At 55.6% G+C, this 26,553-nt stretch overlaps 1 protein-coding gene across 2 annotated transcripts in view; it reads right to left on the reverse strand.

The window, feature by feature from the left end:
• PNPLA7 (patatin like phospholipase domain containing 7) overlaps positions 1 to 26,553 on the reverse strand; it is a 58,548-nt gene that overhangs the window by 13,986 nt on the left and 18,009 nt on the right. For both annotated transcript variants that reach the window (XM_047699707.1, XM_047699706.1), the window contains exons 13-21: positions 25,690 to 25,790; positions 25,428 to 25,574; positions 20,180 to 20,257; positions 18,445 to 18,650; positions 17,042 to 17,173; positions 16,181 to 16,304; positions 15,589 to 15,702; positions 11,077 to 11,146; positions 7,232 to 7,381 (exon numbers count right to left, since the gene is read on the reverse strand). In XM_047699707.1, coding sequence (XP_047555663.1) covers positions 7,232 to 7,381; positions 11,077 to 11,146; positions 15,589 to 15,702; positions 16,181 to 16,304; positions 17,042 to 17,173; positions 18,445 to 18,650; positions 20,180 to 20,257; positions 25,428 to 25,574; positions 25,690 to 25,790 — 1,122 coding nt within the window. The remainder of the gene's footprint in view (positions 1 to 7,231; positions 7,382 to 11,076; positions 11,147 to 15,588; positions 15,703 to 16,180; positions 16,305 to 17,041; positions 17,174 to 18,444; positions 18,651 to 20,179; positions 20,258 to 25,427; positions 25,575 to 25,689; positions 25,791 to 26,553) is intronic.

The following is a 26,553-nucleotide window of genomic DNA, read 5'->3' on the forward strand; positions in this document are numbered from 1 at the left end:
AAAACACAAACCAGAACTACAGAAAACTGCCCTGGCAGCCCACCTCCCGGACCAGCAGCCCCAGGGCCTCCAGACCGGGCTCTCTGACCCTCAGTCTCCTGGCTGCACAGACATTCAGATCTTTGCAACACCGAGACTGTGTGTGTGCTGGGGGCCCAAACCCCGGGGAGCAGGGCTGGCTGGATCCAACACGTGTACTGGCGTATTCAGCCATCTGGAGACGCACATCTTTTCACATCCCCTGTGTCTGATGATGCCTACATGTCTGCAGGTGCCGGGGCCTGCCCAGCCAGGAGCACCAGCACCAGAATCAGCAGATAGGGCCCCAGGGGCACACCCACAACCCTGGGCTGGAGAGGACCCAGAAGTCCCGAGGGCCTCCTTCTTACCCCTACACTTGTACAGAGGTCTCCCAGAGCTTCAGTTAAAAGCAGAGACATGAGAAACCATTGCCTTGTATTTTAACTGGAAGCATCTGCTTTCCTAGAGGCACACAGAATAGGGGTGTGTATCCGGCACAACCAGCACACGCACAGGCGCCCCACACTTAAGCAGCAGGGAAGCCACTCCTCCCACGGACTGCAGTGAGGGGCTGGTCCTGCTGCGGCCTGCACTCCTGGCTACAAGCTTGGCTGGTGATCGGCAGGGCTCCTACAGAGGGAGGGAAATCTCTTAGGGCTGGGCTGCATCACGGACCCTGTTGGGCACCACAGTGCTGTGTCTTGCCCACCTCTCTGGGACGTCATATGGGATGCGATGGGCCCGGCAGGCTGTGTCTAGCTGCAGGAACACCAAGAAGCCCAGCCCTGAGGCCCTCCAGGGACCCCAGGCTGGGCTCTCCCTGCCCACTGGCGTGTGTCTCCCGTGTAGATACCCCTGCCTAGACTCAGGGGGGCCCTGAGGGACCCCTTAGGGAAGTGTGGAGCCAGCAAAGGTGGGCTGCAGCTCCTGTGGTGACCAACCCTGGCCCTAGCAGGGCTCTGCTGAAGGCCAGGTGGCAGGCAGGGCCAGGGCAGAGAGGAGAAACAGGATGGCTCCCCCACACTTGCATCTGTGGCTCCATGGGGCACAGCTGATGTGGGCATCTGGCCGGGCTGCTGTTCCAGCCTGCTCTGGCCTGGCTGCCAGACGGCCTCCTTCCCAAACACTGGAAGCTGAGGAAATGGACCACCACCTCCAAGTGCTGGAAGAGAATGGCTTGATATCAGCCTAGAATCTTCCCCCATGAGGGAAAGCAACCTACATAAGCACGGGGACTGGGCTTTCGGCAAATGCGTCAGCACAGCAGTGGGCCAAGTTCAGTCTCCTGAAAGGCGCGTCTGAGTCACTGACCATCCCTGCGGACAAAGTGAATCTTGAGTCCCATAGTCCCCAGAAGCCGTCCCATGGACTGTACACTGAACAGGGACAGCAACACTGTGGAGAGTTCAGAAGAACGTCTTCATGCTTGGGGCAGTGTGTAGTTCCTTCAGGAAAACGCAAAAGCAGTAATGATGGAAGAAAACAGTCGATAAACTGGCCTGAATTAGAGTTAAGAGCTTCTGTTTTCAAAGGACATCGTTAGAATAAAAAATCAAACCACAGAGACAGATGCGTGCAGTCTTGGCACTCAAACAAGGGACTGTGTCTGGGTCACATAAAGAACAACGCCCACCATCGAGGAGAAGACGGCAACCCGATGCTGGGCAACCAACGTCTTGGTCACTGGCAGACAGAAACTGAAGCCGCAGGAGAGGCCGCCACACACGTACCACAATGCAGAGACAAAACTGCCCCCCAGAGCCGCGCACCCAGCACATCCCCCGCGACTTCATCCAGGGACTCCTGGCTGGCTCTGCCTGGGGAGCGCGTGACACCTCGTGCTGGGGTCATGAGTCTGAGCCCCATGATGGGCAGGGAACTTCAACAACAACAACATAACCTAGGCATTCTCTAGGACAGACTGTATGTTGGGCCACAAAACCAGTCTTAATAAACTTAAAAGTGAAACCATACAAAGTATCATTTTCTGGCCACAACGGTACGAAACCAGAAATCAGTAACAGGAGAAACAGAAGATTCACAAATGTGTGGAAATTAAATGACTCCCTCCTGAACTACCCACAGGTCAAAGAAGTAACCTGGACACCAAGGGAAACAGAAACACAGCATCCCAAACACAGGGAGGGAGCCGTCGGCTGTGGAGAGGAGCCCAGAGCTACCAACGTGCTTCAAAGAAAGAAGAAAGATCTCAAATCAGGGACCCAGCTTTCTTTCTTTCTTTCTTTAAACCATTTATAGACTTTATTTTTAAAAATGTACTTAGGTCTAGGGAAAAACTGAGCAGAAAGTACACAGAGTTCCCGTACACACCCTTCTCTCCCCTACCTCCCCATTACTAGCATCCTGCAGGAATCTGGTCCATTGTCACAGTCCATGAGCCAATGCTGACGCATCAGGATGAACTAAAGTCAAAGTCAGCCTGCCTATCAGGGTCCTTTACGTTGTACCCTGTTTGGGTCTGGACAGACGCGGAATGTCCTGTCCACCACTGTGCTATCACACAGACTATTTTCACTGCCCTAAAAGTCCTCTACACACCCTGCTTCCATGCCTCTGGTCCCCTGGGCCCAGGCAACCGCCATCTTTGCACCGTGTCCACAGCTCTGCCTCTTCCAGAGCACCAGACAGCTGGAACCACACAGTGTGTGCTTTCTCAGACTGGCTTCTCTCATTGAGTAACGCACACTCCAGGTCTTTAGTTTGCTAAGACTTGAAGTTTTTTGCGAAGCACCGAATTTTATACCTTGGGTAAGTAGGAAAAGAACAGCAACTAGACCCAGAGCAAACAGAAGGAAGGAAATAATTGAGATTAGAACAGAGATAAATAAAATGGAGAACAGAAAAATGATAGAGAAAATCAATGAAAACAAAAGTTGGTTCTTTGAATCAACAAAACTGACAAACCTTAAGCTAGATGAATAAAGAAAAAAGAGAGAAGACTCAAATGATTAAAATCAGAAATGATAGTGGGACATTACTGATGTGACAGACACAAAATGGAGGGCGCCCAGTGGCTCCATCAGTGCAGCAGTGACCCTTCATCTTGGGGTTGTGAGTTTGAGTTCTATGTGGGGTGTAGAGGTTACTTAAAAAACAAAACCTTGGGGGCGCCTGGGTGGTTCAGTGGGTTAAGCCGCTGCGTTCAGCTCAGGTCATGATCTCAGGGTCCTGGGATCAAGCCCCACATCGGGCTCCCTGCTCAGCAGAGAGCCTGCTTCCTCCTCTCTCTCTACCTGCCTCTCTGCCTGCTTGTGATCTCTCTGTCAAATAAATAAATAAAATCTTTAAAAAAAAACAAAAACAAAAAAACCTTGGGGCGCCTGGGTGGCTCAGTGGGTTAAGCCTCTGCCTTTGGCTCAGGTCATGATCTCAGGGTCCTGGGATCGAGTCCCGCATCGGGCTCTCTGCTCAGCAGGGAGCCTGCTTCCCTCTCTCTCTCTCTCTCTCTGCCTACTTGTGATCTCTGTCAAATAAATAAATAAAATCTTAAAAAAAAAAAAACAAACCAAAACCTTAAAAAAAAAACCCCACCAACTATTACTAGGAAGAAACTTCCTCCATCTATTAAAGGCCACACATGAGCACCCGAGCAGACATCACGGTCAGTGCCACGGGACCAAGAATTCTCCCAGATGATCAGGAACAAGGCGAGGACACTGCCCTCGCCACTTCTGTTCGACAGCGTGCTGCAGTCCAGCCAGAGCACTTAGGCAAAGAAAAGAGATGCAAAAGGTGCAGACTATAAAGGAAAAGTAGCATCTGTGCTTGGAGATGATACAATCTTACATGTAAAGAAACCCAAAAAGTCCACCAAAAACTGGCACGAGTAATAAATGAAGTTGTAGGACATAAATATGACACAGAAGTCAGTTATGTTCCTATACACGGACAATAAACCATCAGGAAAAAAAGAGGTTAAGAAAAGTAATTTATAATAGCATCAAGAAGAGCAAAACATAAGGAATAAACGTAACCAAGGAGACAGAGACTTGTTCACCGAAAACCACGGAACGTCGCTCAAAGAGACGAAAGAAGACGTGAGTATGTGGAAACGCGTCCCGCGCTCACGGGCTGGAAGACCGAACGTCGCCGAAGTGTCCGCACACCGGGGGCGAGCCGCGGAGTCCACGCGACTCCTGTCCGAGTCCCAGTGCCGTTTTTAGAGATGGAGAAAAACCAGCCCTGAAATCCCTGCGGATCTCAGGGACCCTGAGCACTCGGAACCAGCCTGCAGAGGAACGGAGCCGGAGGCCTCCCGCTTCCTGTCTCCGGACCTGCCACGACGCTCGCAGTCAGCACAGCGCGGCGCTGGCCTGGAGACGGACGCGCGGAGCTCGGAGAGCAAGGCCCAGAAACGAGCCCATCGCGATGGAAACTAGTTCCCGGCGGGTGCCAGCATCACTCGGTGGAAGAGGGGTGGTTCCTCATTAATGATAGCAGGAAAACTGAGTATTTATAAGCAAAAAAATAAATCTCTACTAAACTTCAAACCTTTTACAAAAATGAGCCTCCAAACAGATAATTAAGTTAAATGCGGAACTTCAGGGGGTTCCCGGGGCGGCTCGGTTGGTTAAGTGTCCGACTCTCTGATGTCAGGACCACAGGGTCCTGTGGATGTGGAGCCTGGCGGAGCCTGACAGGGATGTTCCCTCTCCCTTGCTTCTCCTCACCCGCCACATGCACACACATTCTTTCTCTCAAATAAATAAATCTTTAAAGAAATAAACATAAAACTTCAGGGCATTTGAAAAAACATGGGAGAAAATCTAGGCCCTAGGGCTGGGTGCAGACTTTTTAGAAACGCTACTGGAAAGGGAAAAGGAGCTAAAAGGAGGTACGAGGACACCAGAGCCAGCTAGACGTGACCACGGCGTGTGGTCAGCCTGTGGAAGCGTCGGGGCAGCGCGGGCGGCACCCGCAGCCCAGCCAAGAGCCCGTGTCCGCTCAGGGTGAGGCATTCTCAAACCTCAGCGGTAAGAAAACAAAGAACCCAGTCAGAAAAAGAGAAACGCCGGAGAGGACGCACAGACGGTGGAAAGGACGGGAGACATTCCGCTCCGTCCACCACGGAGAGATGCAGCTGGAGCCGCGACGCATCCTCACTGCCCACCCGCCACAACGGCAGAAACGGGCGCCTGCTTCTCCGCTGCGGCTCAGGTCCTGATCTCCACGTCGGGAGGTCAAGGCCCACACCGGGTGCCACGCTGGGTGCGGCACCTCCTCCAACTAACAGCAGACAGCGACAGCTCCGAGGGCCGGCGAGGACAAGGAGGCGCGGGGCGGCGGTGCAGTGCTGGCGGAGCGTGCGGCGGGTGGTCCCCCAGAAGGACGGCAGGCACGCGACCACACGCACCCCGTGCCTCCACAGGCACACGGAACCCTTTGCCCAGAGAGTCACAGAGCCTCGTTCATAAAACCCCCAAAGCGAAGAAGCTGAATGCCCGTCCACAGGCGAGAGGTTCAAGAAACCAGGTGTGTCCGGACCGTTGCCCCACGGTGGAGGGGAGCACACGACGGACACGGGCGTCATCTGAGCCGAGTGCGCCTGTCTGCAGGGTCACCCATGCAGGACTCCATTCTCAGGGCACCCTTGGAACCGGACAACCCGGGAGAACAGGGTTAGGGTTGCCAGAGGGGCAGCGGAGTGCTGCGCCTGGTTGTGGTGGCAGGAACCTCCCTGGCAGTCACCATGGCACAGAGCGCCCACCGACGCCAGGGACCTCTGCAGACGCACCAGTGACCCTCTTGACCTCGACAGTGTGCTGCAGTCGCTTAACCAGGGGGAAAGGAACATGATCCTCTCTTCACTGTTTTTGTAACTTCCTGTGAATCTGTAATTACTACAAAATAAAGTTTTGGTTTTTTTTAAGATTTTATTTATTTATTTGACAGACAGAGATCACAAGTAGGCAGAGAGACTGGCAGGGAGAGAGGGAGAAGCAAGCTCCCTGCTGAGCAGAGAGCCTGATGTGGGGCTCGATCCCAGGACCCTGAGACCATGACCTGAGCCGAAGGCAGAGGCTTTAACCCACGGAGCCACCCAGACGCCCCTAACGTGTTTGTTTTTTTAAAAAAACAGAATAAGCTTTTATGAAAGTGACACATCTCTGCTGTAGGACTCAGAGACACGCTGTCAGCCCCGGATGGCATGAGGGACACCCACAGGAGAGGAGCACGAGCCCAGCTTTGGGTGCGGCTGTTATGAGGCAAAGATCAAGAGGGACGGGACAACCATGCCTTCTGTGTTGCAGAATTTCGTTTTCAGAAAACGTTTTAAGGACCTAGAGCAGTATCTTCCAATTTTATACGTCATTTTTATTTGGTATTTATTTAATGCTTTCTATTATCGAATGTCTACGTCAGGTAGAAACTGTGAAAATACACACCTTTCTCACGCTGTTTCACGACAGGAACAGAACACTCACTGGGTTTACTATCGCGCCGCGTTTTCAAAAGACAAGCACTGAAATCTGCAGTGTACCTGCCTCACAGAAGACTGATGTAATCCGTTACCGTCACTCGCAGTTCTAGAAAAACTCCTAAAGAATTGAGAACGCAGAACGCCTTGGGGCTCGTGCTGGCCCCATCAGTTGAGCGTCGGACTCTTAACTTCGGCGCAGGTCATGTTCTCAGGGTGGGAGGATTGAGCCTCATGTTGGGCTCCCTGCTCAACAGGGAGTCTGAGATTCTCTCTTTCTCCCTCTGCCCCCTCGCTCACTCACTCTCTCTCAAGTAAATAAAACTTAAAAAAAAAAAAAAGGAACACAGAACACTTCATGATTTGGGGTATTTCTAAGAGTTCTCAAAATTTCAATTCCTTGTTCTTGAATTCCAAAGTTTACCAGCTGTCAGGAATTCTGAAATAATACCCAAGCTCCCTGAGCCCAACCAAGGCATTTTCCACACGGTCAGCCAGCTCCTGCGGCACCACACTGTCCCCTCCGGGTAGGAGGCTCCCTGAGCCACAAGTGCAGGAGGGACAGCCCTCGGCCCACAAGACCATGCCCAGCATCAGGACTGTCAGGAGATGCCGGGCGGATGTTCTCCTGCTCCCGTGGCAGCCCTGTCCCCAGCACCCACAAGGGCTAGCTGTGAAGGACACTGGCGCACCTGCAGAAGGAACCAGAAGGACCACAAGGCGAGAGGAGGAAGGCTCCAGAGGACCCAGCTGGCCTTGGGCAGGACTTACCGATGGCACTGAGGGCATGCTTGAGCTCCAGGGCGAAGGCAGTGAGGGGCACGTCCTCTGACACAGGCATGACAGCCACCGTGGAGAGGTTGCTGGCAGGGTTCCCCGAGTCCCACTTGCTGCTGGCAGCGTGTAGCCCAAACTGGTGACCTGCGGAGCATAGGGTTGCGTGTCGGCCTAAGGGGCTGGGCTGGCACTAACCAGTGTCTCTGTTTCTTGATGCCCAGGATACAAGGGCCTAGGAGAGAGGAAAAGGCCCCGGGGTTCGCTCCTGGCTTCCCTAATCAAAGTGTCCCGTGCCTGCCCACCAGACCAGCCTGCCTTTCACACACTCCGGGACTCGGGCCTCACCGATGAGAAAGGCATGGCGTGAGGAAAAGACCCTGTGACCCAGAGAAACCTCGGAGAGTTCAAATGCTCTGCCAGGTGAGGCCACCTATGGTGTTTCCACCATGGGCTCTAGAACCAGTAAGTGCGACCTATGAGGGACGGCAGCCTGAAGCTCAGAGCGACAAGCCAGTGCAGTAAGAACCCCTGTCCCTGGGACCACAGAGTCTTGGTCCTCTAGATGTGAGGCCCAGGAAGCTCCGTGTAGCCCTGGGGCCCTCACGGCACAGGGAAGGAACCACAGACCCGTTGACCCACAAGGTCACCCATCAGAGGATCCCTGGAAGTTTATTTCCAACAATGGTCATTTCTGAGCCAGCAGCACCTGTTTTCACGGAGGTGGCTGGGGGGGGTCAGCCTCACCCTCCTGCTGGCCACACCCCAAACAGACCCTGGTCTCCTGCAGCGTGGAAACACCGAGGGCTCTCTTCCTGGCTCCCCTCCTCTCTGTCTTTTCTAGTGGCCTCTGATGTCAGGACCCTCCATCTGAGGCAGAACCAAAGGGGACTCTACTGCCAGCTCCGCATGGCTCTCTCTCAGCCTTTGCTGGAGCACTGGGAGCTCTGGTTCTGGCCAAGAGGGAGACGGGGCAGGCACACGCCCCCTGACTGCCGCCAGCAGTCCTGAGGCGGCTCGGAGGGCGCAGAGAGGAGAGCGGCTGGGCTAGGGCCTCCACTCGTGGGAAGCACTCCACCATGGCCGCCAAGGCCACCAAGGCCGCGGCGCCCCTGCCCCTCTCCTGCTATAGCCAGGCAGGCTCCTCCACCCCCCACCCTGGGCCAGGGGCCGCCTCCAGAGCTCTTTCCCAGGGCGGCCGGGCTGCAGACACAGTGGGCTCGAGCCCCTCAACTCTCTAGGCCCTGCAGCACAGGGAAATCCCAGGGAGAAGATGCAGAAATAGTTCTCTCACCCCAGCAAGCAGTTCTGGGCTCACTCATCTCCACCTGGCCCACGCGTGAAACCAGCCAGGACCGCACAGCGGCTCTGAGGAGCACATGGCAGGGCAGATCGGGGTAACACTGCAAAGGCCTTGATAACCGAACTAACATCCTAAGAGACAGTCTAACTAACTACCTAACTAACGAACAGGCAGGGCCAGGACATGCTCTGGGAGCATGAGCACACCGACAGTCGGCTAGAACAGAAGAGGCAGGACCAGAGCCCCATGACATCATGACATCATGCCTGAAATATAGGAAATAATCCAGAATTAGCAGCTATAACAAAAGCCAGGAAAACCTCGCCTACAACAACGGACAAATGTGACAACAGGTCACAGAATCTGGAATTACTGACAAGGACAAAAAGGCAGCAGTGACACAGCAGCCCGACCAGTAGCACAGGTGCACAGTCGTGGTGGAGACAGAAGACAAGATCGCGAGAAGGCGTGCCATCTCAACACCGGGGGAAGGGAAAAGCCGGCGGTGCCCCAAGACCTCAGAAACAGTAAGAGAAGGTCTAGCATTTGTGTCCCTGGACTTCCGGAAGGATAAAGGGACAGAACTGAAAGAGCATCTTAAGAAATAAACACTGGAAACGTCCCACGTCTGCTCAAAGACATGCATCCACGGATTCCAGAAGATGAGCGTGTAGTCTCGACACACTAAGGACAAAGAGTGTTCAACGCAGCCCGAGAAAGGGTGGGACACAGATGTGGGAACAGCCACATCGGGGCTTCTCATCAGAAGCTGTGGAGGCCACAGGCAGCCGCTCCCCGGGGCCGGCCACGCATCGGCAAATGCGTCTTGGGGATGGAGGTGACACGCAGACGGGCTGAGAGAAGGAAGCTTGGAGAGTCCGTGGCCAGCAGACCTGGCCCGGGAGGGCCGCTGTGAAAGGCACGTCCTCGGACCGCCGGGAAGGGCCGCCGGAATGAAGGGTGGCGGTGCTTTCTAGCCGAGTCTCCTCTCGTGCTTCCACAGCAGTTCCCAGGCTGTGGGAGGGGCTCACTGAGCACAACCCTGGGAGTCACGGTGAGGGAGGGGAGCTGCGACCCCACAGCAGCTACGGAGAGCGCCACGTGACCCACACTGGAAGCGCAACATGAACACAACACTCGGAAGGGCTGAGGGAACTCGAGAGAAGATGGAAGGAGAACCAGAGAAAGACAACAAGAGGGGAGGACAGGAAACACTGCAGGGACAGGCACTGATCCCAGCTCAGGAGTAATCATGCTCAACACAGACGTGCGCTCGACACAGACGTGCGCACGACACAGACGTGCGCTCGACAGACGTGCGCTCGACACAGACGTGCGCACGACAGACGTGCGCTCGACACAGACGTGCGCACGACACAGACGTGCGCTCGACAGACGTGCGCTCGACACAGACGTGCGCTCGACAGACGTGCGCTCGACACAGACGTGCGCTCGACACAGACGTGCGCACGACACAGACGTGTGCACGACACAGACGTGCGCTCGACACAGACGTGCACACAACGACTGAACAAGCAGTCAGGCGGGGACGCCTGGGGGCTCCGTCAGTGAAGCGTCTGCCTTCAGCTCAGGTCAGGATCCCAGGGTCCTGGGATCGAGCCCCCTGTCGGGCTCCCTGCTCAGCGGGAAGCCTGCTTCTCCCTCTCCCTGTTCCTCCCCCAGCTTGTGCTGGCTGTCTCTCAAATAAGTATATAAAATCTTAAAAAAACACATACCAAGTTGTCACGCGGGATGATAAAAATACCACCCGACTATGTGCTTTCCACAAGAAACCCGCTTCGAGTAGACCATGCAGGTGGTCAGAGGTGACGTGAAGACACAGCACACGTTGAGCCGTGCCTCCATGCACACCGCAGACCTCAGAGTGTGACCTCGTTTGGAAATGGGTCTTTGCAGACATATTTGATCGAGATGAGCTGTAGTAGACTCAGGGGACACCACCACACTTTGTGGTCCCACTGGGCACGCTGGCCACCCTAGTCCTTCCACAAAGCACAGTCCTGTGTCCAGGTCGCTGCCAGGAGACACAAGGCTGCCCTCTGCCCTGAGCCGGCATGGGGCACAGACTACACAGGAGCTGACTAGGGAGCGGTAGGATGAGTCAGGGGCTGAAATGAAGTGGAAAAGGGAAACAGAGGGAGCAGGGCTTGGGGCAGCCAGGCGGGTGTGGTGCTCTGATGAGGGGCTCCAGCAGAGGGACCACAGGCCAAGGCAGGTGCAGGTGGTTCCCGCCACTGTGGACCAGGACAAGGTGCCAGCGAGCATCTCACGGAGCACCCTCTCTGAATTAGAACCAGAAGAGAACACATACGCTGACAGGGAAAGTCCCAGCCTGGAGAACCATGTCACTGGTTCGGCGCGGGGCAGACACGGCCGCCCACAAGCACCCCCAATGCTCAGTTCCAGTCCGCGTCCAACAGGGACCAGGGTTCCCTCCCATACCGCCCACGACCGCCCGTGGCAGCCACGGGGCAGGTGCGGGCTCGGGGCCAGGAGGGTGGGGCTCCCAAGAACACACCTGTCGCAGTTCCCTGCTGGAGGCTGCCCAGAATCTTCTCACCCAAGAGGTGAATCAGCTGAGTCACAACCTGGGGGGCAGAGAAGGAAAGGAGGCCACACTTTGAAACCAAGAAGAGAAGCCCCTTGGATCCCCGTTTTCAAAACCACGTCTACAAAGCCCTCGGGGCTGAGGGCAGTGGTGCGGTTGGCAGGCTGGTCACTGGGCAGTGAGCCCCACTCTGTGGGATGAGGGTCTGCACCACAGAGAGCCCACTGGGGTCCAGCAGGTGTGAGGGGCACATGTCCTGTGACCTGGCACCCAGGCCAGGGTCTCCTTTTCCTTCCAGGGCAGGAAAGCACCAGGGGCGGCCACGACCACCCCACAGGCGAGCCAGGAAGGGCTTCCAGGCGCTCCTGAGGGGGTCTGGCCTGGGCAGGATGTGGGCTGGTGTTACGTCGTATCTAGGAAGTAGTACATGGCCACATTAATACTGAATTTTTAGAGTCACAAAGTATTTAAGGTTGGAACACCAAGATATCCGTAATTTACTTCAATACTTTTGCATAAAAACAAAGTGAGTTTGATTTTCTGACCGGTCGGGTTCACGGGTGACAGAGAACCTACCGTCCGGGCGGCCTCCCTCAGCATCACCGCTCTGAGGAGAAGCTGCTGTCAGCTTCAGTGCAGCCTCAACGGTGCCAGAGAGCACACTGGTGGCACAGATGGGGTGACTCGGAGGCTGCTTCTCCTGCACTCGGCCCCCAGACCCCTGGCTTCCGGACTGCCCACGGCCCGGAGCTCTGGGGCTGACTGCGCAGGGAGCAGGCTGAGGCCTCGGGCTCCAGTACCCAGCAGCACCTGCAAACTGACCCGGAGAGCCTCTCTTCCCCCAGGACGCTGCAGTGAAAACACGCACGCAGGAGGCAAGTGACACTGTCCTCGTTTTAGGACCAAAACCAGTTTGAGGAGCGGTCCAAAACACAAGCTAAAAAGGAGTCTGTTTTTTTTTTTTATAACTAATCTAGCATCAAACTGTTCATTGGAGCTAATAAAAAACCTCACATTATTATGGAAAATTTTAGTGCACAACAGGTGAGGGAAGAGTCCGTGGCCACACGCCCCGTCACCGGGCTGCAGTCACCGGCTTCACACACCCCCCGGAAAGCTTCGTTGGCTTTCCTGAAACCCGAAAGTTTCAGGCCGATCTGAAACACAGCACTGAATCCGTCAATATGTGAATCTGTATCTCTAGGATCAGAGCCTTCAAAAACATACTCGTGATACAGTTCTCAAAATTACAGATTTATAATAATCCTAATTAAACATAATTTAACAATTAAATATATTTTAAAAAATTCTACATCAAGTGAAAAGGTTCAAAATAAGCCCGTGAGCACACAAGAAGGCGCTCAACACTTCCAGTCTTCAGGAGAACGCAAACTCCCATCCCACGAGCACGTCTTGCCACGAGAGCGGCTAATGTCAAGGGGGTCTGAGCGCACGACGGCTGCCCAGTGACTGGGGCCTCGCAGGGCTGGGACCGTCACTCGGCACCAGCCCACGGGGGATTGTCGGCAGTTTCTGAAAAAGTTCAGCATCTGTCTCCCCTCTGCTCCTGCCACGCCACCCTCAGGCAGCCCTGAAGAGAGACGGAAAGCGGGCCACAGACCCATGCAGAGCAGCCTTTCCGTAGCAGCCTCACGCTGGGAACAGCGCGCATGCCCGTCAGGACGACAGGTGAGCAAGTGTTTTCACTCTGCAGTGAAGAGAGCACACCCATGGGGCTCCTGGCTGGCTCAGTGGGTTAAGCCTCTGCCTTCGGCTCAGGTCATGATCCCAGGGTCCTGGGATCGAGCCCCGCATCGGGCTCTTTGCTCAGCGGGGAGCCTGCTTCTCCCTCTCCCTCTCTCTCTGCCTGCCTCTCTGCCTGCTTGTGATCTGTCTGTCAAATAAATAAATAAAATCTTAAAAAAAAGAGAGACCACACCCATGAGACGCAGGCCTCAGAGACCACGGCAAGCAACAGAAGCCACCAGAGAACACTGTGCTCTGTGCTACCTCGCTGACGTGAATCCCCAGAACAGATAGAGCAGGCAGTGGTCAGGGGCGGGGGACACTGGCTGGCAACAGCACCCTGGCAGGGCCCCCTGTGCTCTAGGGCACAGAGCAAGCCTGGGGTTGGGGAAGGCCAGTGCCTGTGCCTGTGTGAGAGCGCCCACGGGGCCTGGCTGCTCAGAGAGACCGTGGACCCCGCAGCAGCCTGAGTGTGACGGACAAGCATCAGGACAGGCCCTGGGCCCTTGGGAGCCGCCCATGGAGAAGTCTGCGCACCCCGGGGCCGTGGGCATGAGTAGAGCATCCCTCTGTGGGCTCACCAAGAAAGGGCCCTGCAGGAGAGGCAGCGGCCAGGTTTAGCCTTGCTCCCAGCGGCCCCGCAGCTCCTGGTGGCCCGCAGACTGGCCCAGCCACCTCCACAACTGTACTGCTGTTCTCGGGGGTCTCCCGGGGCTGAGACCCAAGCCCTCCCATTTGAACCCAGGTCACCCCACATGCCACAGCCTGGCAGGAGTGCTGCTCCCTGAGGGAGGGAGGAAGGGAGTGGTCCTCCCCAGGTGACACTCGGGACAGTGACTCTGGGGCCAGGCTGGGTACTCCCGAGGCCAAGAGCGGCGTCCCCACCCCACGTACGGCGGGCGCAAGAGTCCTGGGGAGCTGGAAGTGATGGAGTGTGAGGGGACGGTGGCAGCCTGGTGGTAACACTGTGGAACAGGGGAGGGTGGTCCTGACGGAGGGGCTGCACACACTGCTGAGCGGCTCAGGAGGGGAGCAGATGTTCCCACCACTGGGGAGGGAGGGGCTGGCATGGGAAGGGAGGGCCCCCGTGCTGGGCCCCCAGATGGGCCTAGCTCCACCGAAGGGAGCAGGGACTCCAGGCCAGAAACGCACAGGACACATCAGAAGGACTCCAAGGGGCCCCCAGGAACCATATCCGGGGCACAAACCTCCAGATGGAAGATGACAGGAAAGGACTACAAACCGTCCAGCTGGCCCCGGAACTACGGCAGTCCGCCAAGGGGGTCCCTCTCCCTGGGCCAGCTCTGCGTGCCCAGGAGCCTGGGCAGCCCACGGGCGAGACCGCTGGCATGCAAGGGGCCCACGGGGATATGTCCCCAGGGAAGGCACTCTAAATGGCTCACAAAATGATATCCCGTCCCTGGTTTCCCACTGGGAAGACCCATGCTGTGATGGAGCTGGGCCTGCCCACGGGGGATGCAGCAGGGCCTCCGGCCAAGCCCTGCTTGCGAAGTGTGGCTTCCCGACTGGCTGTGCCCTTAGGAGCTCTGTCACTCCGGCCGGCAGGCCCCGCGGGTACACGGGGGTCTCAGCTCTATTGCCGTTCCATAAACTTTCCTGACCTGTTCCCCTGGAGGTTTCCGCTAACAAGACCCATGTTCTCTGCAAATGTCACAAGTACCCCTTTTCCAAGTGGACACCAGCCGTTTCATTTTTCAACATTTTCTGCTAGGGGAGGAGGGGCCTGTCCGTCCTGGACTCAGGAGTTCCAGAATAAATCGTCTGTTCTAGTCCGAAGCTTTCTTCACTTCTACTCTGAGTGTTTACTACCTGTGGCTGAATTCTGCCAAAAGCCTTGATATAATCCTAAGGGTCTTCCTTTTACTTTTTCCCATAATTGATTACGTTTTAATAATTTTCTGACACTGGGCTAACATTCCTTAAATGCACCCTAATTAAATAGCAGTTTTTATTGTTGATTTACTCAAACGTAGAGTATTTGTAGCTATGCCACAAATGCTTTTCTGTATTTTTATCAAGTTTCAAATTAAAATTAACTTCATAAAATGAACTGGGGGTTTTCCTCGTGTTCTAGAGCAGAGAGGTGCGCTGGACAGGCACACGCAGTGCCAAGGGGGAAAGGACAGGCCGTCCCGCTGCTGCCCATCTTCTCCAACCCCTGAGCTGAAAGGCTCTCCCCTGTCCCCAGACGCACACCTACTACTTCAGAGCAGGGAGACCGACACCGGACAGCCAGCCACACTAACTGCCCCGGGAGCAACACAGACTCCCCTCATTCTGCGGCTGGCCGCTGGCCCAAGCTCCATCTCCCGTGTCCGAATCCCGAGTTCACCTTCCATGAGGCAGGGCAGAGAAAGGCCTGTGCTGTGGAAACTGCACATTCCCTGGGCTCGCTCCAGTGCTTGCTAGGACTCCTCGCTGGTTCTAAACACCATGCGGGACATCGCTCAACTTGTGGGATGGGCCAGGCAGGCCTCACTTGCTGGATCCCCGCGTCCCCCTCCTGCCTCCTGGCAGTGCCCAAGTCACCTGTCCCAAGGCCCTTACCCCCACGTGCTGGTCCACATGACACTTCCTTTAAAATGTGCCTGCGCCAGGTCACTCCAATCCGCACCTCCCCCGGTGCTGACAAGGACACAGCCCTGTGCCTGAAAATCCCAGTTCACGGTCTGGACATCCTGGTCCCTGAAGGCAGTCGGCAACAGGAGTGCTCACCTGTGGGTACCTGCGCTTGATGGAGGTCAGGGCTCCCGCTGGAAGCTTGGCCAGCTCTGAGTCCCGAACAGCATGCACTGTGGTTGCCCGGGCCTGGTGGGTGAGCGTCTCCACCTGAAGAAGAGAGGCTGGGGAGGCACGGCCATACTGCCCACGCGCGCCAGCCCTGCAGGCCCAGCTGGCCGCACTCTAAACCCAACCAGAAGGCAGAGCACACAGCAACCCTTTTGGAATGCGGTGTATGGGGGGGACGGGAGGAAAAGGGGCTAGTGCGGCTGGAGAAGCACCAGTGAGAGCTGGCAGTGCCGGGACCCGGGTCAGGCACCCCGAAGAGACTGGCCAGGGCCTCATCCTACACGCAAGTCTCAGAGGAACCACCTCGAGGCATGTTTTCCTGGATGGGGCGAAGGGGCCATCCCACCCCTGGTGCTGTAGCCTGGGTGGGAGCATGCACGTCAGGCCCCCAAGAAAGGTGTGCCCCAGGCGGGGGGTAAGAGTCCTCCACAGGTTACTTCCAGGGTTCCCCCCACCCAGGCAGTGGGCCAGCAGTCACCACCGGGCAGGGCATGGTGAGGAGGGAGCCCAGCCGTACCACACCAATGAGGTCTCCACGGCCATACTCGCCCGCCAGGCGCTTTTTGCCATCGTCCTTGCGGATCACGGAGCGCAGCCGGCCACTGAGGACTATGTAGGTGCAGTCTGACTTGTCCCCCTGCCTGCGGGGACAGAGGCTGTTGGATTGGAGGGGCAAGGCCAGGAAGCCCTCCACCACTGGTGGGGGGGGGGGGAAGAATGCAATCTTCTCACTGTATTCTTCTTGTTTTGGAAAACACAGTTGTTTTACATTAAAAAATATGTATGCTGGGGGCCCCTGGGTGGCTCAGTTAAATGTCTGCCTTGGCTCAGGTCATGATCTCGGGGTCCTGGGACTGAGTCCCATGTCGGGCTCTCTGCTCAGCGGGGAATCTGCTTCTCCCCCTGCCCCCCCCCACCCCGCTAATGAGCAGGTTCTCTCTCAAATAAGATCTTTGAAAAAAAATAAAGGGCTTTAAAATAAACAAAAACACACATGCTAATACCTAAATGGCTTATTGGTTTTTAAATAAACAATGAAATACTTAAAATCTCCTTGGTTTGAATTTTCAGTTATCACGAAAGTCAACAGCTATAACCCTGTCTGTGCCCCTGGCTGCGGGCACCCGGACGAGATGCAGGGACACCGAGCGCACGGGCACCTGCAGCCGCGCCATTTAGCGTCACCTCCGCTGGGCCACCTCGAAGGGCAGCGTGGACTTGCAGGGAATGACGCAGGGAGATGCCCGCGAGAAAGCGTGTGTCCGAGTGTGCGCATGCACGGGGTGGTGAGCACAGGGGGCAGAGCTGAGTCCGTCAGCGGCACCGCCGCCCCCGGAGGCACGTGTAGAGGGCAAGCCTCCCTCCCCGCGGGCCCCACCTGTACACCGCGCGCCCGGCCTCCACCTCCATCCAGTCCAGTGCAAAGTCGATCTGCCGCACGAAGGACGACACCCGCTTCACCACAGTGTGCGCGACACCCAGGACCACGGTGGGCTGCTTCCGCATGATTCTGCCGGTGAGCCCAGAGTCACGCCCGCCATGGCCGGTAGCCACTCCTGCCAGTGCCACCCCTGCCCTCCAGGCCACAGCACTTGAGAGGTGGCAGGACCCATACCCCGTTCATCAAACTTGCAACATAATGCCACGTTGCAAGTGACAGAGACACGGGCCCAGGGCTAGGACAGAGCGCAGTGCCCACTCAGCCGCCTGCTCCGTCGTGGCCCATGGACAGCTGCCCTGGGACAGGCCGCAGAACCCCTGCCCACTGCCATCTGCCCCCCAGATGTGCTCTGAGCACAGGCCTCACGTGGGGGCCCGACCCAGTAGTGGGATGTGAAGTCCCTGCCCCCCAACAATGTGCTGTGAACTCCAGAGGGGGCAGGGAAAGGAGGCGAGAGGGGCACCAGACAGGGTGAGGCCGAGAGGTTGGAGGACAGCCACCACGCGGGGCCTTGAGTCGGGAAAGGTGCTGAGAGGCTCCTAGGCACAATGGAGTCCCTGGCAGGCTCTGGCCAGCAGGAACACGACGGCTCCAGCTCCCTGTTGCCGTCCATAAACAGGCTGCTGGGGGCGAGGGCAGAAGCAGAGCAGCCCCAGAGTGTGGAGGCTTCTGGAGAGCAGCAGCAGGGCTGTGGTCAGCTCAGGGGCCGCAGTGGGGCTGGGGCTACTGCAGGACTCGGCCCGAGCAACGGGCAGGTAAGAGGCACCAGTCCCAGAGCAGACGAAAGGTGGAAGCAGGAGCAAAGTGCGGGGAGACCTACGGTTCAGCTTCGGACAACAGACTGAGGAATCCCTGAGGTGCCCCCACGGATGTCAGGACAGCAGGCCGACACACAAGCCTGCACTCAGGAGCGAAATCTGGGGAGGCCCAGGACTGGACGAGACCACCCAGGACACCTGTCAGACAACGTCTACAGGGTAGGAGCTGCTGATGGCAGGAGACTCGTGCCGCCAGCACGTGCACGCCGGCACACTCATGGAGTCAGGCTGAGGACACCGCTGGGCCTGGGCAGGCCGGACAGGGCTGACGAGGCCCTGCCTGCACCCAGGCTTAGGGATGATGTGGACTGTGTCTTCCTGAAAGGAGCTGCAGTCCTCTGGGGCTAACCCCGTAGTGCCACAACCCCTTCCTGCCACCTCACCCCACAGGCCTTGCCCTTGTCCCCGGGACTCCTGTCTCCAGCGTGAGAAGGGCCAGAGGCAGGACCCCGAGAGGTGCCCGACGTGGGCCCTGCCACGGCCACCACCGCCCAGGAGCCACCCAGGCTGGCCTGGACTCACTCATAGAAGTGGGCCTTGGAGATGGAGAGGAAGCTGCAGTCCCTGTTGGCCTTGATGGTGAAAATGAGGGGCTCTCCTGTGAGCACGGCCAGCTGGCCCACCATCTCCCCGGGGCGCACGACGAACAGGCCGGTGTCCTCTTCGCTGTCAATCTTCCGCTGGTACACGTGCAGCAGCCCCGACACCACAAATAGGATGTTCACGTCCTGACCAAACAAGGGGTGTGGGCTGGAGGCCACGGGGGCTGGCTGTGGGCTGCGCTTCTCCTGTGCCTATGCTGTCTCACGTCACTGTTCCTGGGCTGGGATCTCCCAGAAGAAGTGTCAGTAGGGTCCATGGTTTCACCGTTTGATGATCAATCACAGGGGGTCAGTTCTCTGGTGGCAGAGAGCCTGGCCACAGACGCACACCCCTCCCGCACATCAGCCGGCCTGCGCAGCCACACAGTCCTGCTGCCCGGGAGACGGCCGTCCAGAGGCCTCCAGATGTGCTCCCTTCTCACCCCACGCAGCCCTGCTGAGTCTCCCCGACCCTACACACATCACACGTCTGCCAGGCGTGCCCGTGAGACTACTCCAAGGCCAACCTCACTGTGTCCATTACCTGCCTATCTCCAGACCTGCTCACCCCTACTCTGGTCAGAACACTCCTCTCTGGTCTGAGCAGGAAAGGGCCAGTGCAGGGCTCTGGGAGGCCTGAGAGCAAGGCTTGGCCCTCAGGGTCTCGGAGGCCAGGGGCAGATGGGCTGGCTCCACACCCCATGCCCCCCAAACAGCCTCTGAGGGGTCCCCGGGCACTGGGTGCCACAGAAGGCAGTAGCGGGGACTGAGGCCTGTGAGCGGGCGAGGGCCCTCTGGACCCTTGGCCCTGACTGACTGGGCACAAGAGAGTCAGCCAGCAGTGTGCTTCCTCTGGGGAGAGGAAGAGCCTTTCCTGGTCATGGCGCAGACCAGAGGGAAGAAGGGGGAGAGAGAGAAGCGGTGACTCTGATGCTTTCGGACACCCGCAGAGCATCCCCTTGGGGACCTCACACCACCCTGTCCCCAGGCTGGACCTCCAAGCCTTCCCCATCCAGGGCTTATAGGCGCCTGCTGCCTGGGCACATCTGTCCCCACGTCATGCCCCTGGGTCTGCACAGCTGGCTGCCATCATCTAGACCCCTTGGGACAGGGGTGGAGGGCCCAGGCTCGGCCTGCTCACCCAACAAGAAAGACCCGTCTCATCAAAGCTGCTCTAAAAGCAAACCAGACAAAACACTGTCCACCAGGCTAGTGTAGGGGCCAGAGATAGCACAACTACAGAGAGAGACGCCCCGACCATGCCAGCAGCGGGGGAGACGAGCGCCCAGGAGGGCAGGAGCTGTGGAGATTATTTTTGCTTGCCCAGCAGAATGTGGCTTTCAGAACCAGAAATCAGGTTCATTTCACTAAAAAAAAAAAAATTGTTTTTCACCTGTATTTGGATTTGAGAATTGAGAAAACAAAAGCATCTCTTCTGCACCAGACTGTGAGATCGGTGATGACTCTCGTACAAACGTGCAGACACATGTGTCTGTGAGCGCGGACACACACCCTCCCCCACGAGGACGGGCAGGGTGACTGGCACCATGTCTGCAGACACCCCCACAGCCTGGGGTAAGGAGTGCCCCAGGGCCAGGGGCCATGGGCCCTGCATCACACGACCAACGCCGGGCAGCCCTGGGGACCGCTCCCTCCAACCGCAGCCCTTGGCTCACCTGGTCTCCTTGCCTCGACACCACCGTGCCCCCCGGAACATGGAGCAGCGACACCCGGTCATCCAAGAGCGAGGGGTCCTACAAACAACGCAGGGGTCAACACACCCTGGCCCCCACAAGGAGCATGGATGGACCGTGCCGAGGACCACTGCTGGGCCGCACCCTGCACAGCCGCCCACGGCAAACGGGTGCCCTTGGCGTAGGACACCCCATCATGGGGCCCCAGGGCCTCATGGGCTGTACCTCCAGGAGCTCTGGCGGGCTCCCGCAGGAAGCGGAGAAAATGCCTTTGGGCCTCCAGCAGGCGGAGGGAAAGGAACCATCCTGAACCCACCCAGCACTCTCTGTTCCACTGGCCTGCCCTTGGGGTAAATGATTTCAGCAGAGCCTAGGCTGCTGGGGTCCACAAGGCCTGCGCTAACCAGGGGAAGGGGAGGTCGGGTAAAGCAGGAGTGCGGCCCGGACGCACGGGCCTCACTGCAGACAGACGGATGGAGGGGTCATAGCGTGCCCCGCTCCCCATGCCTCACCGCCCTGGGACCCAAGTTCTGTTGGCTGCAGTGCCTTCTCTTTCTTTATCAGTGATAAACTTAATATAACCAGTGCTGTTAAAAGCAACAATTCAAGACCATGAATCTCTTCAAAGGTGCAGAGGGTTACCGCAAGGCTAGCCGGCAGTGATGAAATGCTGGGTGTGGAGTCAGGGTGCACGGACGGCCCAAGTGAGGAAGACGCCTCCTTCCCCCACTGCCCCTCTTCAAGCCCAGAGCCCCTGGGAAGCATGAGCAGAGGTGGTGCGGGTGTGCGGTGGCCGGCCGTCCCATCCTGTGCTTCCCAGAAGCCTAGACAGCAGGGCCTGGAGGTTGCTGTACCCTCAGAGGCCAAGCAGGAGGCACATGTTGGAGCCTGCTTCCCCCTCCCCTCCGCCTGCCTCTCTGCCTACTTGTGATCTCTCTCTCTCTCTCTGACAAATAAATAAATAAATAAAATCTTAAAAAAAAAAAAAAATCAATGGTCTGAACGCACCAATTAAAAGACAAAGGTTGTCAGACTAGCCAGAACTAGAAGTTGTCTCCAAGAAGCCCACCTTAAATGTAAAGACACACGGATGGAAGCGGACGAGCGGAGAAAGACAGGTTGGTGCTGACCAGAGAGCAGAAGTGGTTTGTGCCTCGGATGGAGCCGATTGCAGAGAAGGAAGGTGAGAAAGGAGAGCAGGCGTCAGAAAGTGGGAAAGGGTCGGTTCTCAGACACACGACAACCCACGTGTAATGTGTGCGCACCTGACAACAGAGCATGAGCCTGCGGGAGACAGACCGATAACGACAGGACAAACAGACGGATTCGCGACAACAGCTGGAGACTCCGTCCACTCTGTCGGAACACACAGACCCGGCAGCAGAAAGCCAGTGAGGACACAGCTGGCCGCAACAGGACCATCCAACACCTGGGCAGAATTCGTATCTGTAATTACTTCACACAAAGAGGCAGAACACAGCCTTCTCACGGGAACACTCACTGATGCCCTCTACCTCCCGCCATAAACGCCATCTCCATAAATCCAAGAAAATGCTAATCATACGACGTTTGTTCTCAGAGCACAGCGCAATGACCCTAGAAGTCTTAACAGAAAGATAACTGGAAGATCCGAAAATACTTGGAAATTAAACAATACCCTTCTTTTCTTAAAGATTTTTTTTTTTTTTAAGATTTTATTTGAGAGAGAGACAGTGAGAGAGAGCATGAGCGAGGAGAAGGTCAGAGGGAGAAGCAGACTCCACATGGAGCTGGGAGCCCGATGCGGGACTCGATCCCGGGACCCCGGGATCATGACCCGAGCCGAAGACAGTCGTCCAACCAACTGAGCCACCCAGGCGTCCCAAGATTTTTTTTTTTAAGTAATCTCTAAACCCAATGTGGTGCTTGAATTCACAATCCCAAGCTCAACCCACTGAGCCCCCCAGGCGCTCGAACAACACACTTATTATTTTTTAAAAATATTTAATTTATTGATTTGACAGAGAGATCACAAGTAGGCAGAGAGGCAGGCGCAGGGCGTGGGGTGGGGGGAAGCAGGCTCCCCACTGAGCAGAGAGCCCGATGTGGGGCTCGATCCCAGGACCCTGGGATCATGACCTGAGCCAAAGCAGAGGCTTTAACCCACTGAGCCCCCGGCGCCCCAAACCTTTCCCTTTTTTTTTTTTTTTTTAAGATACTTATTTTATTTATTTATTTGACAGAGACACACACACACACACACACACACACACACACACACACACACACAGTGAGAGACGGACCAGAAGCAGTGGGATCGGGAGAGGGAGAAGCAAGCTTCCCGCCAAGTAGGGAGTCCGATGCGGGGCTCAATCCCAGAAACACTTTTAAAAAAAAGATTTTTATTTATTTATTTTGGGGGGGAGTTGTCGGCAGAAGGAGAGAAGCAGACTCCCTGCTGAGCGCAGAGCCCTCATCAGTAAAACTGACAAGCCTGTAGCCAGACTAAGAAAAATGGGAAAAAAAGTAAATTATTCATCCCAGAAACGAAAGATGGGTCATCACTACAGAAGCCAAACTAAGTAAAAGGATAAATAAAAGAATACTATGAGCAACTCTATGTTCAACAACGTGGTGACTGAGATGAAATGAGCCCATTGCTTGAAAGACACAATCCACCAAAATTCACACAAGACACCACCTGAATAAGCCTCTATTTATTAAGAAATTCAATCAGCAATCAATAACCTTCCAAAACAGAAAGCACCACGCCCAGATGGGCTGGTTCCCTGGTAGATTCTACCAAAGATACAAGGAAGAAATTCTAACAATTCTTTATAGGGAAACATGGGGGGCTTGGTTGGTGACACCTCTGCCTTCCACTCAGGTCAACGACCCTGGAATCGAGCCCCACGTTGGGATCCCTGATCTGCAGGGAGCCTGCTTCTCCTTCCGCCCCTGCTCATGCTCCCTCTTTCTCCCTTTCTAGTAAATAAATAAAATCTTAAAAGAAAATTCTCTACAATTGCTTTCAGAAAATGGAATTCTTCTTAGCTCATTCAATGAGGCCGGAATTTCCCTAAAACAAAAACCAGAGGAAAACATTACTAGAAAATAGACCAGTACCTCCCAGGCGCGAAAATTCCTAAAACAGCATTAGCCAATCAAATCCAACAACATAGAAAAAGAATTAATACACAACAACCAAGCGGGGTCTGTCCCAGGTATGCAAGGCTGGTCCAACATTTGAAAATCAATTAATGTAATTCATCCCATCAACAGACCAAAACAGATAAATCGCATGGTCACATCAATAGATGCAGACAAGCATGCGACAAAACCCAACCCCCAATCGTCACAAAAACTCTCAGTAAACCAGGAATAGAGGGGACCTTTCTCAACTTGATAAAGACTATCCACAAAATCACATCACATCACCTCATCTTAATGATGAGAAACTGGAAGTTTTCCGGCTAAGATCAGGTACAAGGCAAGGATGTCACCGCACCATTCCTTTTCAACATTGTGCTGGAAGTCCTTGACAATTCAATAGGCAAGAAAAGGAAATACAGGGGCGCCTGGGTGGCTCAGTTGTTAAGCCTCTGCCTTCGGCTCAGGTCATGATCCCAGGGTTCTGGGATCGAGCCCCGCATCGGACTCTCTGCTCAGCAGAGCCTGCGTCCTCCTCTCTCTCTGCCTGCCTCTGCCTACTTGTGATCTCTGTCTGTCAACTAAATAAATAAAATTAAAAAAAAATAGACTATTTTAAAAAAATCTATATCTATCTATATAATCAGAATCCCTCCTTCCTGCACAAAAGTTAGCTCTGTCTCATTAAATCTCAGAAAGGTAAAGCAAGACAATGTTTAAGCAACAATACAGAAAACATCTTTATGAAGCTGAAGTAAGAAACAACTTCTTAAGCAAGGCACAACGAGCACGAACCATAAAGGAAGAGACTGGTAAGTTCACAGAGTTATAATTAAGAACTTCTGTCCAGGTACCATTCAGAAAGCAAAAAAAGCAAATGATAGAGCAGATCATTTGCAAAACAGACTCTTCTTTAGAAAATATAAAGAAATGCTTACAGTCACAAAGGGAGACAGAAAATGGGCATAAGTCCCAAACCACCACCTCCCCAGAAGCAGACAAAGGAGACGCGTGGAAGGTGCCCGGCCCTACTAGGAATCAAGAAAATGTCATTCAAACCAAAAGCTGGGGCGCCTGGGTGGCTCAGTCATTAAGCATCTGCCTTCAGCTCAGGTGGTGATCCTGGGGTCTTGGGATCGAGCCCTGCATCGGGCTCCGTGCTCGGCAGGAAGCCTGCTCCCCTCTCCCTCTCCCCCTGCTTGTGTTCCCTCCCAGTGTCTCTCTGTGAAATAAATAAATACAATCTTAAAAAAAAAAAAAAGCTGTACTCAACACTGTGCCTGTATTATCTGAAATGGAAAAGGCTGAAAACCTGGACGCTGTCATGCATGCAAGGCCACGGGAGCCCCTGATCTGGGCGAGGGGACGCACAACCTCCGGGACACAGACATGTCTACTCATGTCCCTCCACAGCGTGGACAAGGGATGGACACTGAGTCCTGTGCTGGCAGAGCCTCCCGGACCAGCAACCATGTGGGCAAGTCACAGACGGGCCACCAAGCAAGAAACAGCAGGCCCAGGGGCCACATGGGATGAGTCACACACAGAGAGTCCCCACGCAGGCGCTGGGCAGTGCTTCCTGGAGAGGAGGGGCCGGGGCCACAGAGGGCACCCAGCTGGGTTTGGGGAGCTACTAACAGTTTGGTCCCTGGCATGGTGGTTCCATGGGCACCCACATCCCTCTGTATACAGGGTATTCGCAACTCTTTAAAATGTGAGGGGAGAGAAGGATAAAGAGAAAATGGGCACGTGATGAAGACCCAGCCAGGAGATGGTCACTTTTAACCCTCACAGGGCATCCTGGGGGTGTCAGAAGTGTGCAGAGCGCACAGGATGCTCGGCCCGTTCCTGCCCCTGCAAGCACGCGGGGGAGGGCAAGGGGCGCTGAGAAGACGGTGCCAGGGAGAGGGTGTGCAAAGCCAGCAGCAGCAGGACGCCATCCTGAGCAGTCCCAGAGGGAGCCCTGACCCAGGACACAAGGCCCAAAAGCAGTGGGTTCTTATAAGAAGAGTTTGTGGGAGTCGGTACCCGCCCCTCCAGAGACTGCGCGCGTCACCCTGCTCACCTCAGCTAGAGAGAGGGCAGGAGAGTGGCTACTTACGTCCAGCTTCATCAGGGTGAGCAGGTCCTTCTTGGCGGCTCTGAAGATGGCGTCTGTCTTCCTGCTGCAGGCAGTCTCGTCGGAGTTGGTCTCTGAGTAGTGGAAGACCGCAGAGGGAGCGTCTGCAACCGTCACGTTCCTCTTGGACTTGAAAGAGCACAGGCAGCACGGTCAGAGGGACGTGGCAGGGACAAGGTTCCCGCAGGGAGCACTATGCCAAGGCAGAGCACAGCCTGATAGAGGAGAGAGGGTCCCCGCCTACCTTGCTGGCCATGGCGCTCCCAGGGCGTTCCTCCGCCTGGAGGAGGACCCTGGCACGGTCACATGCCATCCTCAGGTCTGAGGTAGCCCCTGCTATGTTCCCTACAAATGGAGGGAAGACTCAGGACACTGTGCTGACCCGCCGGACACGAGGGTCCATACACACTGGCGGAGGGCTGGCTGAGCTCTCCCCTCCACAGGCGGAGAGGCACGGACCCTGGGAGGTGAGACTCGGGTCACTGGACTGCAGCCACCATGCTGGCACGCATGCTCTCTTGTGACTCACAACCAAGTTTTTTTTTTTAATTAAAAAAATTTTTTTAAAGATTTTATTTTAAAGTAATCTCTATACCTAACATGGGGCTCTTACTCACAAATCTGAGATCAAGAGACCCACACTCCACTGGCTGAGCCAGTTGGGCGCCCCCACAACCAACTCTTAAACCTGAGACACTGTGCATTCCCAGTATTTGTTGTAGTATCATTATATTACGTGACAACGTATTCATGTCATGTATCTTATTAACATATTATTGTTTTGGGGCGCCTGGGCAGCTCAGTGGGTTAGGCCTCTGCCTTCGGCTCAGGTCATGAGCTCAGGGTCCTGGGATCGAGTCCCGTGTTGGGCTCTCTGCTCAGCTGGGAGCCTGCTTCCCCCCTCTCTGCCTGCCTCTCCACCTACTTGTGCTCTCTCTCTGTCAAATAAATGAATAAAATATTTTTTAAAAAATTAAAAAATTAAACCCAGCTGGGGTGCCTGGGTGGCATAGTCCAATTCTGTCCAATTCTTAATTTCGGCTCCAGTTGTGACATCAGGGTCAGGAGATCAAGCCCCGTGTCAGGCTCTGTGCTCAGCACAGAGTCA

Source organism: Lutra lutra, chromosome 13 (assembly GCF_902655055.1).
Source record: "Lutra lutra chromosome 13, mLutLut1.2, whole genome shotgun sequence".
NCBI classification, from domain to species: Eukaryota; Metazoa; Chordata; class Mammalia; order Carnivora; family Mustelidae; genus Lutra; species Lutra lutra.